The 21,239-nt window shown below is 35.2% G+C and overlaps 2 protein-coding genes and 1 long non-coding RNA gene across 4 annotated transcripts; 1 reads left to right on the top strand and 2 right to left on the bottom strand.

The window, feature by feature from the left end:
• Positions 1 to 322: 322 nt before the first annotated feature.
• On the bottom strand, positions 323 to 8,363 carry LOC131522168 (complement C1s subcomponent-like). 2 transcript variants are annotated; one of them, XM_058747467.1, is made up of 12 exons: positions 8,310 to 8,363; positions 5,696 to 5,918; positions 5,198 to 5,396; positions 4,077 to 4,257; positions 3,824 to 3,946; positions 3,067 to 3,260; positions 2,819 to 2,966; positions 2,505 to 2,620; positions 1,966 to 2,041; positions 1,522 to 1,647; positions 1,349 to 1,432; positions 323 to 1,246 (listed from the first exon to the last, which is right to left on the bottom strand). In XM_058747467.1, the coding sequence occupies exons 2-12, from the start codon at positions 5,785 to 5,787 to the stop codon at positions 495 to 497; spliced, it is 2,091 nt and encodes a 696-aa protein (XP_058603450.1). In that variant the 5' UTR covers positions 5,788 to 5,918; positions 8,310 to 8,363; the 3' UTR covers positions 323 to 494. The 2 variants fall into 2 exon arrangements, with proteins under 2 accessions (XP_058603450.1, XP_058603449.1); XM_058747466.1 differs by lacking the exon at positions 8,310 to 8,363 and adding an exon at positions 7,692 to 7,829.
• A 110-nt stretch (positions 8,364 to 8,473) lies between these two features.
• LOC131522169 (tumor necrosis factor receptor superfamily member 14) lies at positions 8,474 to 19,812 on the top strand. Its single transcript, XM_058747468.1, has 8 exons — positions 8,474 to 8,611; positions 10,817 to 10,942; positions 11,031 to 11,186; positions 12,450 to 12,543; positions 13,190 to 13,266; positions 13,411 to 13,527; positions 14,916 to 15,014; positions 19,335 to 19,812. The coding sequence occupies exons 1-8, from the start codon at positions 8,578 to 8,580 to the stop codon at positions 19,502 to 19,504; spliced, it is 873 nt and encodes a 290-aa protein (XP_058603451.1). The 5' UTR covers positions 8,474 to 8,577; the 3' UTR covers positions 19,505 to 19,812.
• LOC131522171 (uncharacterized) lies at positions 17,248 to 19,472 on the bottom strand. The gene is made up of 2 exons (XR_009266459.1): positions 18,554 to 19,472; positions 17,248 to 18,147 (listed from the first exon to the last, which is right to left on the bottom strand). It is a non-coding gene; the product is annotated as an uncharacterized LOC131522171 (long non-coding RNA).
• Positions 19,813 to 21,239: the final 1,427 nt, after the last annotated feature.

Here is a 21,239-nt window from a genome sequence, read left to right as displayed (position 1 = left end):
GAGTTTTGACATAATAAATCATAATTTATAAATCTTCGCTGTTTGAGATTGGATGCAACAGAGGTAGAAAACCTTTAAAAGTCACAACAAAAGCCAGGTTTGTTTGATTTGGCTGAAGAGGAATACTAATCTAGAACACCAATCTGGCACCACTGCAAGGCATGAAAAAAAGAAAAAGAAAAAAGAGATATGGCAGGCTGGGCAGCCCATGAGCACTTTACCTGCTTTATTACCTATGAAATTAATGTAATGTTACTAACATTGGACAAAAAAAGGCCTTGCCAGAACATTTTTTTATAAAATAGGTAATAAGAGGCTGAAATTCTTTACTTGTGAAAATAGTTTTATTGGTGAGAATAAAACAACTTCATATACAAAATTCTGAATTATTCATGGAAATAGCAGATGCGTATATGTTGATCAGATACAGCAGAGAGGAACTTTTTATTGGTGTGTATTACAATTAACAACTGGAGTATTTTGGTGATTTGATGTTAGTTTTTTTCCATGGTTTGCTTGATCCAATCCAGGTAGTTTTGGACTTTAGTATAGTAGCCCTTATAACTTTTATTCCCACATCCAGAAGGACCCCATGATACAATGCCTGTAAGACGATAGGGCTTGTCTGGAGACCCATAGCCCAGAAAAGGAGAAAACAAAGGACCTCCACTGTCACCTTGACAACTGTCTACTTCGTCTCCTCCAGCACAGATCATGTTATCAGTGGCAGACAAACCCACTGAATCACATTTATCAAGTGGATATATCTGGACATGTCCATAAAGCAGACGTCTACTAACTGTTTCTTTTTTAAACATTCCAAAACCTGAGACTGTGCCATCCTTCACAGGTTCATCTGTTTCCTTTGGCAGACACACTGGCCTAATGTTTGGACCTAGAGACACCCTTTTAGACATTTTGATCAGCGCAATGTCATGATCATAGTTTGTTTGTTTGTTCGTCAGTCCTACTCTGTTATATTTTGGATGAATGATTATTTTTTCTGTCTCAATAGTGACTGGGTCTGTGTCCTGACCATTAACTGTTCCCCCTAACCAATTCATGGTCATGTTTTCATGTCCATCCACTACATGAGCAGCTGTTACAACCCAGTAATCACTGATCAGTGATGCGCCACCTCTGGGAAGTCGCCTATGAAAGAGCTGCCAGGGAATCTGCTTAATTGATGCTGGCTTCCCACCAAAGACTCTGCCACTAAAAGAGGCCTCTGTATTAATTCCACACACTAAAAGAGAGAGAGATAAAAAGAAATAAGAAATATATGAAAAGGAGATTTGGAAGATAAAGCATATCTGGGTTTATAGGTGTATTCAGATTGACTGAGTACCTGGTTCACATTTAGGCAAATCGTCTGTTAATTTTTGACCACTCTCAGACTCCCAGTTACCCTCAGCATTACAGGTAAAATTATCTGAGGAAAGAGAAGGTAGTAAAAAAATATAGAACTAATTAGTATTTTCTTAAGAATTAGGTAGTGCACATAAACCATACACATCTCACCATTTTTATCCAGTTGATAATATTCATTTGCACACTTAAGACTGATCTGGTTCAGATAAGTTGTTGGAGGATCTTTATCTGATAGCTCCGTTAATTCAGGAAGATCCGGAATGCCGCAATCCACAGCTAATGAAGAAAACAAGAAGAGTGTTTTTTTCTTTTTTTAAAATGACACATGAACATTTTTCAGCTTCCTGCATTTTGAATGTCAAAAATAGTATGCTTCCAAAAAAATTGTATACCACAAGTTTGTGCTAAGTGTTGTGAGCTTGAAACATCACATTATGTCATTTACTGTATATAGAGAGATCGGCAGTGAAAACTGCCCATTTAATTCCAAGAGAGAGGGAGGAAAATGGTCAGGTAAAAATGAATTATGTCTTCCCATGTAAAAACACAACTCAAATCAAGACAAGAAGGCATTATAAGAAGACATTTTCTCACGTTCACAGGGAATAACAGGACTCCACTGTCCATTCTTCTGGCATGTGGCCTTATACTCAACCTCAGCCGATTCCTTCTATGGGACATTTCATGCTAAATGTGAGTTTCAATGATTAAAAAAGGTTTGACTCATAAACTACAGTATAAAGTACATGCTGGTATATAATGCCGACTGATATCAGCAAAAACTCAGCATACTATCCAAATTTTAAATATTTATTTAAAATAATTTCATAACATAATAATATTCTATTAATTATTATGAATTTAATTAAATTATATTTCTTTATCTATCTTAATCAATTTTATATTAATAAAATGAGTTACTAATTTATACTAATAAAATATTTATAAAATATAATTTCAACTAATAAAATTGGTTACTAATGTATACTAATAAAAAATGTACTACTTTACTAATACATTTTATATTGACAATTTTAATTGATATTTTCTAAAATGTTTCTCAGCAAACCCATAACTTAAATCTGTGGCTCTTCAGCCTGAGAATGTAAAATCAATCAGCCTGAAATACTTACTGATTTCAATACATGTCCTTTGTCACATTTCACTATAACTTCACTGCCTATGGAATATTCCGGATGCTGTGGGTCCAAACTAGATTTTGGTGTCACAGGTCCAGTACATTTCATCTCTGTCAGAAAGCAAATAAACAACAACATAACATGTGAGGAAACAATTCTCAGCACTTTTCAATCAACAATCAATATTCAGATCAGCGATCCTTCAAATGAGTTTTTCAATGGCAGATTCTCAGATCATGTGGTGCCACCAAATCTGAACATGCAGTATATTGTTGTTTAGTTTTAAAGATGGGGGGCAGCAGGCACACCTCTTGTTTCGTAATAGAGGCTAAACCCTCGGTTTGCTCCTTTATGGTCTGTCCTGAAGATAATCTCAACACGTTGAGACCCTGTGACCACGGACGAAGGGACATCCCTTTCACAAAATGTCTCAACGGCACCAGAGAGAGTTTTTATCTAGGAGGAATGTATATGGAAAGAGAGAAGAGGTCAATGAGGAGAAATACAAAAAGAAAAACAAGATCGGTTCAAATATTTTACTAAACTTGTTGCATACAGTTAACGAGTCGATGCACTCTCCATTCTCTTTCTTCTCCACATCAAACACCCCCATGAATGTCAGCTCAAACTGCAGACCCTCTTCTACGGCCAGAATGTAAGAACACACAGAGTTTTCTGGGTACGGCCCAGGCCACTCAGGTGACATCAACACACCTTCTCGTGAGCCTGTGCGATCTTCACTGCAGCTAACTGACATAAAGAGAGAAAACAAAACCTTGTCAGACACTGTCTTGATTTATACTGTATAAACACTAACAGAATGAACAATCACATTATTATTATAAGCGCATGCTGCAGTCATGTCATTTGCCATGTTAAATGCTCAAGCTCTTGGATTCAGGTTGGCTTTCAATGTTTTAATCACTCATCACTTAGAGAAAAATTTATTCTGAAAGTGATTCTAACGATATAGTTTCTCTGTGGAGATCCCTATTCTCTTAGAATTACAATGATTATTAAAACTTAATAGTTATAGTCTATGGTGTGAATGGCCCTTTAGTCTTTAGTCTGCTATGCTGATTGTTTGGCACATTTTAATCTTTTTCTTAGTGAAAGCATATACAAATTATGGAATTATTTTATTTCAAATGACTATTTCATGTCCATGTAGTCATTTACTTGCTAAGTAGCTATGTAATATGTGGAATAATAATTTTTTTTAATTTATTTGTAATATTGACTGGCTGGCCGCATTCCTTACATAATTAACTGAACTGAATCGACATGACATGTCTCAAAATCTCATTCATTACCTTGGCAAGTGTGCTTATCAGAGTCAAGGATGTAACCTGGTCGGCAGAAACAGCGATAACCTCCAATGTAGTTATTGCAGAGTTGGGTGCACTCATTTTCAGGGTCCATACACTCATTAACATCTAAAAGTAAGAAAGATTTGAGGTTAAAACTCAGATCAGCAATAACTGATAACACTCACAGCGACCCACAGATAATCTCATATGCTTTCGGCCCTGTAGTCAATGTATTACTCATCATCATGTTTCGCACCCTGTATGGTGTAAAAGCCTCGAAATCCAGTGTGTCTCTCAGTGTTCGAGTAGTCTGCAAGAAATGAAACAGAGAGACAACCACCAGATGAAGAGTGGAGGAAAGGGTTGACAGACGCCTGCAGCTCCTTCATGGACTTCCGTCCACATAGAGTGAAAAGAAGCACCTCATCTGCAAATAACTGGAGAAAAATAGTTGTCACTTACAAATACACAAATCTAAATAATCTATGTAAAATATACACTGTAGTAGATCTTTTCACACAAACACTCTCTTTAGAGGAACAGTTCACCCCGAAATGAAAATTTGCTGAATATTTACTCACCCTCAGGCCATCCAAGATGTAGGTGAGTTTGTTTTTTAATCAGAACAGATTTGGAGAAATATAGCATTGCATCACTTGCTCACCATTGGAGTGAATGGGTGCCGTCAGAATGAAAATCCAAACAGCTGCTAAAAACATCACAATAGTCCATAAGTAATCCACACGACTTCCATCTTGTGAAGGCGAGAAAGCTGTGCATTTGTAATAAACAAATCTATAAAGATGTTTTTAACTTCAAACCATTGCTTTCAGCTAAAATATGAGTCCTATCCATAATATTGCCTACTCCAGTGGAAAATTTACCTTTTCTGAATCAGGAGTGAAATGCACACATCAAGCATCATTTACAAGCAAAAACAGTCCAAAACTGTGGATTTTTATGTGAGAGGACAACAGGGGATGGATATTTTCACTAGGGGAAGCAATATTATGGATTATGGAGTATTTTGGCCAGAAGCAACAATGTAAAAATAAACCGCCTTAATGACAGAATTGTTTCATACAATCATGTACCTTTTTGCTTCACATGATGTTAACTGATGGGCTGGATTCGTGTCGATTATTTGTGGATTATTGCAATGTTTTTATCAGTTTTTTGAACTCTCATTCTGACGGCACCTATTCACTGCAGAAGTGAGAAAATGATGTAATGCTAAATTTCTCCAAATCTGTTCCAATGAAGAAACAAACTCGTCTACATATTGGATGGCCTTTTCATTTCTGGGTAAACTATTCCTTTAACATAAAACTGAACTTCTAAGTGCACAAGGATACAATTTACATTTTGTACACACACCTTCAAGGCATCGTCCTCACACTCAAAGCTTTCTTCTAGGTCCAAATGTATGAGAGTGAGTGTGATTTTGTGTCCGGTCGGAGCACACTTTTTCCAAGTCAGGCTGGAATGGGGGTCATACCCTTGTGGATGTCCAGGTGACTGCACCCATCCAGCCAATGACACTGACCCACACACGGGAAAGAGAAGGACAATAACACTGGACAGGAGGGGAAAAGTCAGGAAAATCATAACAGTAAACAAGGGAGAAAATAGTAGGGAAAAAAATAGTAAAGTAGAAAAGACAGGGATAGACATAAAGAAAAGGAAGCATGCAGTGATAGATAGATAGATAGATAGATAGATAGATAGATAGATAGATAGATAGATAGATAGATAGATAGATAGATAGATAGATAGATAGATAGATAGATAGAAAGAAAGAAATGACAATCAAACTTATAATCCATGCAATATTTTGTATTTTGAAAAATACAATGTAGAGAAATACATACATACCAAAAAACGATCATGATGAGAAGTGTTAAAACACAGCCCACTTTCTCCTTCTGAGCTTTCACTTTCATGCTCTGTGTGAAACGCATCATCATGTCCAGCCCTCTTTTCCCCTAAAAATCTGTCAACATACTTAAACTGAATGTTTCCCAACATCTGTCAGTGGGCGTTCACCTTGAACTGATGTGAACTGGAGGAGGAACATGTAGTGACTGCTCCAGACAGACTGTTGTGGGGATATACATCACATTAACATTAATTATGCATTCATTTAAAGCATATTCAGTTCATGTTCAGTTCATTCATAAAATTATTATGTACAGTGGCCCAAAAAAGTATATTGGACTTTTCATTGTAATTTGAGTTCACAATTTTAAATAAATAAATAAGTAAAAGTCAACATCTTTACTAATACTAACACTATTTCATTTAACTGAAAACTTTTGCATATGAGCCAGAAACACTGGCTACAATGCTGAAACCCATGGATGAGCTTTGACCGGACAGAGAGTAAGTACGCCGCCTGGTGTCAGAAATGAAAAAGAGAAGAAAGTGAGGGGTGGAGACATAAAAGAGGAAGAGAAAATGAGTCAAATATAGATAAAATGGGGAAGGGAGAGAGTGAGAGGGAGAGACGAGAGCAGGTTTAGAGGGGAAAGAGAGAGATGGGGGCACGGAGGAAGACAAGGTTTTTTGTATTTTTTTTTTTTTTGGGATGTTTTCCAACCACTATTTAATATACCATAATAACCACACAAAAACAGGTCAAACAATGTCATTATACACATTACATTTAACATTTTCTCTAATGCAGCAGTACATATACCAATTACATTACATGACCATTGCCAATAAATTCCACAAATTATGCTATATTACCAATCATATATTTACCTACAAATGAGCTAAGTAAGCTATAAGTCACCAGACAAAGGAAGTAAAACAGAAAGCTTTAACACAAAACTAAGGAAGTAAAATTGCTCACTATTACAGTGTTGGCCATGAATCCCACTTCTGTTGTTGTTGCGAACCTTAAGTTTTGGCTTTTTTTTTTTTAAACTGGGGTCCAGGGACTCGAAAGGGGACACAAGATGTGCTAAAATAAAATAAAATCCTTGAATTTGACATTATTACAATTTTAATCTCCTTTCTAAAGGCTCTTTAAAAATCATGAGCTAAATCACAGTTATTTTATTGTTTTGACAGCCATTGTTTTATGTTTCTAACTTGTAGGTAGAAAAATGATACAGTGTTAACTTATTAAAAAGTAAATATTGCCTAAATGCTATTTTACACAGGTATGTAGGCTGTAAAAATATATACAGTTTTAGGAAGGGTTCCTATTTGGGGTTCCATGCCATCAAAAAGGTTGAAAACCCTGATCTACAGTATGCAGTATACATCAGATAACATAACCATTCAAAAATAGTGGATCTTTATAACACCAGTAGTTCTTATGAATATGCTTTGGGAAACTGATTAATGATGAGTTTGTTTACATCACAAGGGTGATTAAAACACCTAAATGTATACAGTTTTTGTTTAGTGTCTGTTACATCGACATCGTATTGTAGCGCACAGACTTTATAATCATGGGGAAATTGCTGTTATTTGTTTTGCACCGGCAATGATCGTGTTATCGCGGGGAGTTCAGGACCCGGAAGGGAGAGACGAGGGAGTTAATTAGGCTGGTGAGTCTGTAAAACAGTGGTTCTGCGTTCTAATAAAACGAGCATACACGGAGCGTCTTTTGTCTGTCATTCCTCAGTCATTACAATATTTTATCTTAGCTATATGTTGGAGATGAGATGAATATTGTGAGGAAAGACCTTATTTTCATAAACTATAGAATAAAATATTGCATACTACTGATATGTAGAGGGTTCTGTGTCCCAGCCAGCACTCGCATCAGAAATTACAGTAAAGAAATGAAACTACACTGTTAACAGTTCTGACCAAATGAGGAAAAGAGTAGGAACAAACACATACACATTCTCACCGTGATGGTATTGCAGTGTCTTCCACAAAGCTGTCTGTGGGTTTTGAAGTCAGACCTCACTTTTTTTTTTTCCTGATATTTAGGTCACACTGTGTGATTCAGTGCAAGTAGCAACAGATATTTGCAGATACATTTTGCTAAAACATTCCAGCCCCAGTTCAGAAAGAAGAGTTATAATATTATTCAGAAATCTTATTAAAACAAAATAAAAGTTTAAGCATAAAACACTTCATGGCAGTAGCTTTTGCTAACATAATACACTTCCTCACTTGTACAGTTGGTTTTAGAGAACTGCCTAATTATACCTTTGGCAGCCCAGCAATAACTGAAGCAGCTGTTTTAGTGGATGTCCTGAATAATGTTGACTGCTGTAATCTAATCACACAATAACTTCTCAATAAACTGAGGTCTCATGTTGACACTATTGTCTCTGTGTGCCTCCGGGGTTTATTGCTGCATGAACAGGAAGGAAGGCAAGAGAATGCAAGCTCAAGTGCAGAGGGTGGATAGAGGTAGCGGGGCTTTCCAGCGCAGAGGGCAGAAAAAGAGTAACAGAGGGGGTTAAGATTGGGTGACGTAAAAGGATACAGAAAGGAAAGAAAAAAATGATTCCCCTACCTGCAGCGGTTGAACTGAGACACCCCACAAAAAGACAGAGCAAGCAAGCGTGATAGACAGACAGAAAGAAAAGAGAAGACGTCAACTGACGCAATAGCTTGGGTCGGCATGACCAAATAATCAATTCCTTGGTAACTAACGTGAACGGATCAAGACATCACTTCCATAATCGGTGTTAAGGGGTGTACAAGTCAACAGACTTCATATGACTGCACAAAACTGTTCACACTGAAAGGACCGAATCGAGAAAACATTGAACGTAGCCAAGATGGGAGATCTGAAATGCGACAAATGTCCAAAAGGTGGGATTTCTATACTGTATCAATACTGTAAAACAGCTGATTTAAAAAGTTGTCAGAATCTTTTTATATATATAATATAATGGGAATGTTAACTTTTTTAATTACAGTGTTTAATGTATTGTTTCACTTATTGTTGGTCAAAATACTTTGAGCAGCTTTATGAAAGCGGTTCACAAACCATTGTGTGAGAATAAACGATCAAGATTGATCTTCTGCTTTTTATTACTGCGACATGATTTGAAGTTCATTTCCATTTGCCTGTGTTTTGTGCTAATTTAGAGACATAGCTTGCCATTCGGTTGACTGTAAGGCACAGGGTAATATTTTTACTCATCACATTGTTTTTATCAATGTGAAATCAGCCCACTAGAGACTCTGGCGTAGGCCAGGAAATCCTGTACTGTAACACTGCTAACAACTGAGTTTTTGATGGTTCCTGGAATTTACGCATATACATAACACAGGACATTCTGTATTAATTTGAAATAATTACACATAAGGTGGACTAATAAGTATGTATTCACCACATTATATAACAAAACAGCATTTAATCAATGAACCATAGCTCAGGGGCACCTTTCCATCGAAATATTTCACAATTAGCTTATGTTTTAAACTTTAAAACTGTATATAATTCAAACGAAGCCAAAAGGCATTTAAACACTTTTTGGCTATACAGACTTTAGTGGGTAGAGGATGTTCATAGTTAATGTGCTGAACTACAACTATGGTTATTCTGGTAGGACACCTGTGTGAACTTGAGGAGAACTGACTTCATACTGTACATGCATGAAAAATTATCATTTGAGAAGTTTCATTTGTTTGCAGTTACCACTTGGTTTGATGTTGTTGTTGTTTTTGTAATCTACTGCGATGAAATCCATACAAATAATAATTAAAAAAAAAAATATAGGCCTATATATAAAAAATAAATAACTAAAATAATAAAACAATATTCTGTCATCACTTACTCACCCTCATTTTTTCCCAAAGAAGTATGGAATTCTTTCTTCTAGAAAACACAAAAGAAAACATTGAATAATGCTTTATTGTGTTCTTGCTACGGAAAGCCATTGTTTTCAACCATACTGAATATCAATTTATGGGCAAGCAAACACTTTTCTTGTCTTCAGTGTTTTACAGCAACATGATTTGAAGTAAATTTACATTCAATTTGTCTTGGGTTATGTGGTAATTTAGTGACACTTATCAAATTATCATACAATTGACTGTTAGGTAAAATAAATTTTTAAGAATCATTGTGTGTGTGTGTGTGTGTGTGTGTGTGTGTGTGTGTGTGTGTGTGTGTGTGTGTGTGTACTGGTATATATGGTTTACGAGGACACAAATGTGTATAATGACATGGGTACTTCAACATAAACATGGTTTATGAGGACACGTGTCCCGTGTCCCCGTAAAACAAACATACTAAACGGTGTTTTATGAAATTCAAAAATTGCCAGTAGTTTCCTGTAAGGGGTAGGTTTAGGTGTAGGGTTGGTGTAGGGCAATATAAAATATGGTTTGTACAGTATAAAAACCATTACGCCTATGTAAAAGTCCCCGTAAACCACAAATTCAAATATGTGTGTGTGTGTATATATATATATATGGTTTTTAAGTCATATGCAAGCAACTTCTGTCAACAAATTACTATTTTTGTGTGCTTTTAAATATGTACACTATATTGCCAAACGTATTGGGACACCCTTCTAATGAACAGGTTTGACTACTTTAGTCATTTCCATGAGTACAAATCTTAATGTTTAAGCATATAATGATATTCTAGGGAACTGTGTGCAAGTCATTGGTAGTTGGTGATAGGTTTTTGGCTCGAGGTCTGCATTTAAAGTCACGCCAGAGGTGTTCAGCTGGCTTTCTGCAGACCAATCAAGTTCTTCCACACTGACTCAATCAATCATTTCTTTTTGAACCTTGCCTTATACACAGAGGCATTGTCATGTTAAAATAGAAAAGGGTCCTGTCCAAAGTGTCGCTATAAAATTAGAAGCACACAATTCCCTAGAATATCATTACATGCTTAAACATTAAGATTTGTACTCTTGGAAATTACTAGAGTAGTCAAACCTGTTCATTAGAAGGGGGTGTCCCAATACTTTTGGCAATATAGTGTAGATCATAAATACAAAATTTTTGTGTGCTTGTGAATTCTTGTGAAAAAACTGAGCTCTCTTTCTTTCTCAGGAAAATATATGGTTTCCAGCTGCAATGCCACATCGAATACAGTGTGTAAAACCTGTCCACGACGCACATTTATTGATCAGGAAAACAACCTGAGCCAGTGTCGAGCCTGCAGGGCGTGCTCCAGCAGTAAGTTTCCATTCACTCACTCTAGTTTTTATAACTAATAATACCAACTGCCTTTTCAACAAGTAATGTTTGGGTATGTGTGTGACAGCCAGCAACATGGAGATGGTAAAGGAGTGTGAGGAAGACAAAAACACAGAGTGCAGGTGTAAGCCGGGATACTACTGTACACACGTGAGTGAATCTCACTGCGATAACTGCAGTCCGGTCTTCACGTGTCCTCCAGGGAAAGGAGTTGCCTTTCGTCGTAAGTAATCAACATTTGTTTTTCAAAATGTTTGATGCCTTAGTGCATCTCCAAATATGACAATCCTTCAAATATTTTAAATTGAAATATAAAGAAATCTACTTATTTAAGTCTCAGTTATTCTGTGAAAAATTAAACTATTATAAATAAATATATCATATGATCAGTGTTTGGGAGTAACATGTAACAGCGCTACGTAATTTAATTACAAAATAAATGTAAGTGTAATCTGTTAGTTACTGAGAAAAAATATGTAATTAAATTACAGTTACTTATGAAATTGTTAACAATTACAAAGGGAGTTACATCTGAATAGTTTCTCTCTCTCTCACTCACACACACACACACACACAGATTTCTTTCCCAATTGGCATTGGCTGCTCTGCATTGACACCAGTGTTTCACAGAATAGGACACATGCTTGTTCGATAACTGTTTTATTTCATATCTGGGTTTATATATATGCTTTATTTTTTTTAAATGAACTGTTTTTCCAAGGCATTGTTAGATGCCATTGCTTCCTGTCATAGCTACGGAAAGATTTGATTTAAAAAAGTATCATAGCTATTAAACTATTTCTTGTTATGATTTTAAATCTGTATTCAACCTCGGAATGATCTCAAAGTAAAAAGAGGTGCTAAAGTCTGATTTTGTGGTGGCTGAGCTTTAAAATGAAATTATTAAAATCTTAATTCAAGTGATGAAATACGAGTGAATACGAAAATATAAAATACAAGCTATGCATTACTTGCAGAGACTCTCACGTTTGGTACATTAATACTACATAGAGTCATATCTCAAATGTGACTTTTGAAATTACTGGGCATTTTTAAAAACCTGACAGTTGCTACATAAGGACTAAGATGACTGTTCATTTCACCAAGCACCTAAACTAAAGATGCTTTTATTATAGTCTTTATTTAGTGGCTTATTAGCAAAGTACATTGTAAAACAAAACTACCACACACTTTCTTCAGTTCATCTACATATCCTTCAATATGTCTTAATAAGCTGGTTCAAAGACTATGGGAAGGGAAAATGAACCTAACTGAACTCAATCATGTCATGAAACATGTGAGCATAACACTACACTTTGCCACACAATCTGTGACTTATATATTCACACTTGAATAATCAGTTGAGTTTGCATTGAAGCATGGATATACTGTTAGAAGATCTGCAATGGTCTGAACTGCTTCCATAGTCTGTTTAGAGTGGAATATGTGGCAGAAGGACTGCTGAATAACTGAAGTTGTGTTGCAGACACGTTCCTGAAAAACACAGTGTGCAGTCCCTGCCTAGAGGGAACCTACAGCGATGTGGACGACTACGTTTCCGGCTGCAAAAATTATACAAGGTGAGAGTCAGTGTTATACATTGACAGTATACTGTAGCAATTTCACAATTGACAGAGTGACAGACTGACTTCTCACAAATTCACAGAACCCCCCCCCAGTGTATATATGACTAAAAAGACCTTTATATTGAGATAATCTCTTGCGAAACTATCACAAGCTTCTGACTCACATTAATTTTTCCAAGTCACACAACCTAAGATGTCTTGTCTTCTGCTTAACTACAAGGTGCATCATTTTAGACCTATAATGCCCTTTCTTATCCACCACCATCTGATTTAAACAAAAGACAGAGGAGGAATGCACAGCTTTTATGTATAACCATTACAGGTTTTACGTAAACGCGTCTATATATGCCATTCTCCTACACGAAATAAGGCCGCATTAATTCGCTTCCATTCAATAAAAGTGTAGACGTACATTGTGTGGGAGAGTGGGTGGGTATCGCTTCCTTTCTCAAACTCTCTGTGACATACCCATACATATTTCTTTCCTTTTTTCTACACGTACACAAAGCAATACACACATACAAAAACTAATATTATACACATACATCATAGTTTCCATGTAATTTTCTTTAGCTCAATAGAAATAAAACGTGACACAGTTTCCCTTCTGAAATCATTTGCCTCATCTGTCATTTTACAGTTGTGATGATCTGGGTCGACATGTGAAGGTTATTGGGACCAGCCAATCAGATGTTGTGTGTGGACAATTTAAAGCGTGTAAGTCTCTATACCTCTACTGGAAAAACTCTTATTTTATAGGAAATGTCACCATGTTCAATGTGTGTGTAAAAATGAGTTGGAAAAAATCCTTCCTACCAGACCTGGATAATGGGTAAACTCACTATTTCTCCTTTATTTCAGCTTGTTCTTGGCTGTTACCTGCTAGTCTGTGGGCAGGGATTGTGATTACTGCCGTGATTATATTTCTGATCCTGTTTATAATTTATTGGAGAAATAAATGTCAGTCAAAAACATTAGGTAAGTAAGTGTAATATATAAGTAAGTGCACTGTAACATATTAGGTCCCATCGCACTCACTAAACATGTACACGCATGTATTTTCACAAAGAGATCATGATTTATAAATCATTTCCCACCTAATATGTATACTACATTTACAATCAATTTTGACAGCACATATTTAGAGAGTGACAGGATTTAGAATAAATCCGAGAATCATCAACATAGATATATAATATTAAATATGAAAACACTGATATAAGACTGAATCGTGTTCTTAGAGACTGGTCACAAGCATTTCTGCTGAGTGGTCAAATAAGTCAAGCTGACTTCGTATCAGATCTGTAGGTTGTAGTTATAGATTGACTGTAATTGTCCTTGATGATGGGCGAGCAGAATTTTGCACTGACGTACATAAAAGGGTCATTTAGCAGTAACGCATGTTTGACTGATGGGAAACCGAACCCAAACTCTGTCTCTAACACTACTAGCATAGATGCATAATATGCTAATGCAGGTCACTGAGGGATAAACTGCTCTGAAATTTTTTGATATTTAAGATAATACATCTGCTGCTGTCACTGATTTCCAGCATCAGTGAGGATGTACACAAAGTGCTATGTTGTAGGCTTTGTCAGTAGCTTACTGCTTAGTGCACAAGATGCTTAAGATTAACTGTTGCTGGTAAACCACATCCTTTCAGTTCTACATACAAGCTCGCCGACATGTATCAGCGTGGTGTACAAACAGCACAACATTCTGTTAAAAATGATAAGACATCTGATGCCTGCTGGAAGTAAAATACAGACTACTGTAAATGACGTCCATCTCTCTCACATAAACATTTGTGACCCTGGACCACAAAAGCAGTCTTAAGTCGCTGGGGTATATTTGTAGCAATAGGCAAAAATACACTGTATGGGTCAAAATTATAGATTTTTCTTTTATGCCAAAAATCATTAGTATATTATGTAAAGATCATATTCCATGAAGATATTTTGCAAATTTACTACTGTAAATATATCAAAACGGTGTTTTTGATTAGTAATATGCATTGCTAAGAATTCATTTGGACAACTTTAAAGGTGATTTTCTCAATATTTTGATTTTTTTGCACCCTCAGATTCCAGATTTTCAAATAGTTGTATCTCGGCCAAATATTGTCCTATCATACATCAATGGAAAGCTTATTTATTCAGCTTTCAGATGATGTATAAATCTCAATTTCGAAAAATTGACACTTAAGACTGGTTTTGTGGTCCAGGGTCACATTTGTGGAACTATAACTATCAAACAAATTATTCAAATGTATCTGTTAAATGCAAATCTAAAGAACATTAAAAATATAAAACATACAAGAAATGTAATTTTATTTATGAGTCATAACTGACATTTTGTGTTCTCAGAGATTTCTTTAAGACACGTCTCGCCAGTGCTTCCTCCAGACATCCTGAAATACCCTGCAGACTGTGATGTGGAGAAGCATGCAGAACTCACACATTTAGGTAAAATTTTTAACTAGATACTGTATGTGTAAATGTAGCTCCAAACAGTTCAGTTTTGATTCTGCTCAATTCAATAACCGTGTAAAGTTAATCAATTATGAAACAAGTTCAATTCAGCTGAAGTAAAAACAGTAGTGCTTCTGAAAGCATCTCTAATATTGTGACCTGGAAATCTTTCAGATAACTTCACACAGCATTTTAGAACCTCACCAAACATTCCCACAGTACACATTAAATAGAGTCAGGAGAGTTTCGAAATAAGCCTTACCGTATTTTGTGATGACTTCAACTAGGCTATGGCTTTGCGTCACTGTGTAAATCATTACGAAGTTTCCTTTGACCTCTTCTGATCTTATCAACTCACAGACGAAGGGTACAAACCACATACATGTTGTCTTTCATTGCATGCCAATTAACCAAATAGGTTTAGCTGTTTTGGCCTCCCACGACTCCCACACTTTCCTCCTGCACTTAATTTGCAGCGGGTGATAAAGTCTTTGATGTCTCTGCCAAACATGGGGTCTGCAGCGCATACTGTTGTATAACCAGTCATATCGTGACAACAGGTAGAAGTTACGGTTTGTACAGTAATCAGCTTTTCTGGTTTTATCTAAAAAGATGCATTTACAAGAAACTGTTTGCACCTAACCTGGACCATTTTTAATATTTAAAGAGTTTTTTTATGCTTTTGAAACAGAAACGCTAAGAAAGACCAAGTATCTGATTTAAAATAACCTACAGTAAACAGTAAAATTTTGAAACATGTCAGAATTTAACTTTTCTTTTTGAATATATTTTAATAAAGCAATAAGCCCCAAGAAGCCTTGGTTTACAGCAATTTATAACAGTTAAGGGGCGTTGTTATAGGCACAATGCGAAGCAGAGTAACAACACAGACCAAATAAAGTGTAATGATATTAACTTAATAAAAACATTCAATGTAGTTCAACCGTTTACACTAGTGCGTTTTCGTTTTAAAACGGGGTACAACCCCGGCGTTTCAGAAACGATCTCGGTTTACACTACACAATCGAAAACGCATGCCACGTGACCATTCATGCAGGTACTACCGTAGATATGTATACCCTATTATTTAGATGGCTGACGCGTATGCGTGCTTGGAGCGGTCGAATGCATAGACATATAAATACCTAGACGCCTCATTGGCCGCTTCGGTCCGTTGCTGCGATACGTCAACACGTCCGCCATGTTTGTGAGGGCAAGACTGCCTTAAAAACAAATGGAGGTAAACGGGGGAGCTGCGGTTTTTTCGGGATAAAAACACGATAACGTTTACATTTATCAACCAATTTCAGTGGTTTGTGATCTACATGGAGTTAAAAATAACTCTGCCTCTAGTTATTCAGTTAGGCTTGGAAAATTAATAATTTTCTTAAGAAATTGTAAAAGCTCACACTCTTGTTGATTTGGTTGATTTTTTTCGGTTAACAATTCTAATATTGATGTAGTATAACTGTGACATATACTTGTAATGTAATTTTAATGTACTAAATGAAATTAAGTTTCTCTGTCTTCAACCCCAACATTTGAGCTTTTCTCGTGCTAGGTCAGAACACAGCTCGTTCCCTTTGAAATACTGAGGGGGGAAAAAATCGAAATAATACATCTTTAAGTACTAATAATTTACCATCATTGAGAAAATTTAATAAAACCAGCGAATACAAATCAAAAAGGGACACACTGGTAGTCTGCTTTCTATTTTCATAGCACTCTATAGGCTACAGATAAAAACTCTACAAGCAATAACAAATATAACTGATAATTCTTTATGGATCCAGTAAAACTTACAGTTACTAATATGCACTGATGCACAGTAAAAATATAGTAAAAGTGATATGTAACATTAAAATGTATATGTAGTACAAGTTGTAGTAAAGTGAATAATATTAAAAGCAAGTACAACAGCACAATAACATAACTGATATAATAGATTTATAATAGCACAAATTATATGTGTAATACAATAATAAATAAATGAATAACAATAGATAGCAAGTAGAATATGTAATATCAAGGGTGGAATAATGCAGAATAGTCAATAATGAAGAATAAATTAATAGTAAATTATAAATAATCGTGAAAAGTACAGTTTTATAATGGTATTTGTATAATAATTATTAAACAAAGACAACTAATGACAAGCAAAAATTGTGGTCATGAATTCCAAATTGTTTAATTAATGAGCTCCTTGAGTATTTTATATATATATATATATATATATATATATATATATATATATATATATATATATATATATATATTAATTGTGACAACAAAACCCGACTAATAAAGACTAATTCTCCACTGCTTCCCTCAAGATTTTCCTATATTTTCTAATGAGGTTTTTCAATGAATGAGTAAAATAATGTAAACAACTTGACAAAGCTTGACATTTTGCTCTACAATGCAAATTACACACATCCATGCAGAAAACACATTTTGAAGCAGTCGTTTATTTTTCAATATATGTTACTACATAGGAATGTTTGGGATGTGAGTGTGTGCAGTTTACGTTGTACAACAAAATGTCAAAGTATAGTTATGTTTAACACAGACCAGATTATGACATGCCCCCAAAAAAAAACTTTCTATAAATCAAAATTAATAATCATTATTACAACATAAAGAGCAATAATAAACAATGATTTTGTCATGATATTGCAGCTTCACTCACTAAGGAGATCCTGTGTTTCTCATTTCTAGGCTATTTACATTATGCAGTTTTTGTGTAAATGCACATACAGTACATGATCAGCATTAAACAGCCTGTGTAAATAATTTAAAATGCAGTCTATAGTATTGTGATTGACTGAAAAACTGGTTATTTTTAAATATTTGACAAAAATAACAGAAACATTTAATAAGGTAATTATATTGTTATAAAAGTTACCCTTACAAAGGTTAAAAAATGCTCCTGGAAGTCTGTTCCGGGGAGAGAGAGTGGTTTGAATATGATCAGGGTCATTCTGGCCATTCATTCAGGGCTATTCTGGGTTTTAACGAGTACAAATACAACATTAGGCTGTGGAGGTGTAGCCTAGTCTCTAGGAAATGCAGGAAACATGCTTTCTTCAGCTTTCCTTAAGGCTTGCTTTGTCCTGTTTGCAGTTGGCTAAAAAAGAAAAAAACAAATAATTTATATAATCAGTCCACAGTTGTATGATAAGCTATGAAATCCTTATAATCTAGTGATGATAAACTTGCTCTTTGTAAATGAGAAGTGAAATTAAAGAGAGATGCTTTAGCTCCATCCCTATCCTGACAGTCTGACACCGTCTTGTCAAAGTGCTCACTGTATATATTGTGCTCATAACACAATTTAGTTTATGATATGAACTACAATATAAGTTAAAACTTAATAAGAATTAATTTAAACTTTGATTTCTTATAAAGTCTCAGCTTTCACTGCTTACTAGCCATATCCCTAGCTATTAATAGTCTGACACTGGCTAATTAAGCTGTCAACATAATGCTAAAAATGACCAAAAAAACATCCAGAAACAAGTGTTCAGTCTTACCTGTGAAAGATAATACCCCGAGATCTGTTGTTATTAATGTGCGACGGTCTGTAGATGCCCAAGCTGCCGCTGAGTCAGGTATGTTTTCTTCTGTCCCGGTATGAGAGTTCTGGAGAGTTGCCCGCACCAATATGGCGGCGCCGTTGACGTGCGGTCGAGCGGCCAATGAGGCGTCTAGGTATTTATTATGTCTATGGTCGAATGGGGACTCTATACATTTCTATGGGGTACAACAACGAGCATGATGTTATTGTTTACACGGTCGTCAAGGATACACAGAGAGAATGTGGGCAGCCACACCATCGTTTTCAAAAGTCTCCGTTTTGGTCCGTTTACACTGAAACTCTACCCTGGAGCTTTCAAACTAAAACGGGGTCGGCAGCGTTTTCAAAAGTCTCCGAAAACGCCGGAGTAGTGTAAATGATAGGCATAACTGTAGCAAACCTTATGCGTTTTAAAACGAAAACGCACTAGTGTAAACGGGGCCTCAGAAGCGGTTGTGGTTCCAACAAAGCGGTTGCCGAGCAACACACAAATGTAAACAAAGGTGTGTGTTTGTAGAGTAATTTACAACAACTTCGAACTTGGCTCAACCAATCAGAATCAAGGACCTGTGATGGCAATGCTGAATTGTCAGCAGACATTACTTCTGAATATATGTGAACGTTATTCATATTATGTTATTAAAAAGTTTAAAATATTTTTAGTTCAAAAAGGACACAAATTATTGAGATGTTCAGCCAATCACTGATAGATAATTTTCTATTTTCTTTTTCCTCAGTTGGAAAGTACCCAGAAATGGACAGCAGCATACAGAGTGATGGATTTTTGCCAACACTGACAGTGTCAGAGAAATACAGGCCCTCAACTGCCGCAAATGGATATACAGACAGCATCACATCCCACTTGAACTATCAGTCGGAGCCGCAGGAGTCTGAATGGAACGATTAACTTTGGCTCACAAACATCCTATTAACCTGACAATTATCTACAGTATAGAGTGGTTTTATCTACCAGCGTAGAAGCTTTACTTCTGTTCTGGTAGAAATTGTAAATAACTAATTTTATTTTTTATAGAAAAAGAAAAATTATTGAATACACATTTTACAAAACTTATATGTATGAAAACATAAATAGATACTGCAGTTACACATTATGTTCTCACTTGTAGTAATAACAATATATTGTATTCATTTAAGTTTTTTCCAGACGTTTCATTTAATTTCAATAAATGATTATTCAATAAATTGGTATTTGAATAATCCCTGGACTGTGTATAAAAGCAAAGGGTGAAGACTGTCATTGTGTCATACCTGGGGCCTGTACCATGAAGCCGGATTAGCTGGCTAGCCAGGTAAATTCCAGTTTAGTTTGCACCAATCCTGGGTTTTAGGTACCATGAAAGTGGCTTGGCTTTTAGCTGTGTTCATTGCCATAGTAACTTACACTCCACAGCTAACCTGCTCCAGGGCAGGTTATCAGTGTTGCCTACTAATTTTCAGGGAAAGTTGCTAAAGAAAGGTCGATTTGTTGCTAAAAGTTGCTAAATTGCGTGATGACGTCATTACGTAATCACTACGCAAAATTGTGTCACTACATCAAATCTCAGTCAAAAAATATATTTTATATATGTTAATTTAGATTTGTTCGTAAAACAATCTAAATGCTAATATAATATTAAAATATAATTATTTTTAAATACAAAATTGAATTATTGTTCAATAATTCAATGAACTAATAAACTTACAATTATGATGATTAAACTTACAAAATTATTACAATTTAAGTTTTATATTCTTATTAGCTAGTAAACTAAAACTACACATTCTGAACAATTATAGTTTTAAACAGTGTATTAGTAGTTATTTAGTGTGCTCCAATCTAAGTAAAGTCTGTAAAATAGGGCACAATCTATGTTAATATATAGGAATTTTCCTTATTGGTTTTTTACCTGCATTTTAAATTACGCATTGTATTTTGTGTTTTCGAGTTACAGGGTTACAACGGATAACATCCTGGAAAATTACTATATAATACCTTTTCCATTTTTCTTACAGTGTACTAACTGATCAACAATCGTAGGTACAAGCTACTAACAAGGTGCATCATAAATGAACAATGATTCAATTATTCAATTATTATGATTATTAAATTTAACAATTGCAAACAGCAGCTAACTTAATGTTAAAAGATGCGTTTACTGCTAAGCAACTTTAATTTCCTCTTTTTATGTAATTTAGATGGAAAATGCATGCCTTTTTATTGTTTGAGTCACATCAAAAGTTGCTAAAAGTTGCCAAATAAATATAAAAAAATAGCTAAACTTGTTGCTAGGTGCTTTTGGAAGAAAAAGTTGCTAGGGTAGTCTGAAAAGTTGCTAAATTTAGCAACAAAATTGCTAAATTGGCAACACTGCAGGTTATGTTCTGAGTTAGAGATCTCAAACTGAATTTGGACCAATCAGATGTGAGCAAAATGACACATGTCTGACACAAAAAAAGTCACTCCCCCAGTTTCTCTTCCTACAAATTAAAGGTCACTAGACAGTACCTTAAAAAAATACAACAAAATTGTCTGGCTTTAATGATAATTACAATTTACATACAATTTATATTTATATTATTATTATTTTAGTTTAACAGTTATTATAAAGCATTTATTTTAAATGAATATTAATATATACAGA

Source organism: Onychostoma macrolepis, chromosome 16, assembly GCF_012432095.1.
Source record: "Onychostoma macrolepis isolate SWU-2019 chromosome 16, ASM1243209v1, whole genome shotgun sequence".
Taxonomy (NCBI): Eukaryota; Metazoa; Chordata; class Actinopteri; order Cypriniformes; family Cyprinidae; genus Onychostoma; species Onychostoma macrolepis.
Note: the sequence above shows the minus strand (reverse complement) of the source record. Positions and strands in the feature narration are given on the sequence as shown.

Coding starts and splice junctions, on each gene's coding strand:
- LOC131522168 (XM_058747467.1), bottom strand. CDS start 5,787: ATGATGATGCGTTTCACACAGAGCATGAAAGTGAAAGCTCAGAAGGAG. Junction 3,947..4,076: donor AGGCTTTTACACCATACAGG/GTGCGAAACATG, acceptor TCTTACTTTTAG/ATGTTAATGAGTGTATGGAC. Junction 1,433..1,521: donor TTATCAACTGGATAAAAATG/GTGAGATGTGTA, acceptor CTCTTTCCTCAG/ATAATTTTACCTGTAATGCT.
- LOC131522169 (XM_058747468.1), top strand. CDS start 8,578: ATGGGAGATCTGAAATGCGACAAATGTCCAAAAG. Junction 12,544..13,189: donor GGCTGCAAAAATTATACAAG/GTGAGAGTCAGT, acceptor GTCATTTTACAG/TTGTGATGATCTGGGTCGAC. Junction 13,267..13,410: donor GTGTGGACAATTTAAAGCGT/GTAAGTCTCTAT, acceptor CCTTTATTTCAG/CTTGTTCTTGGCTGTTACCT.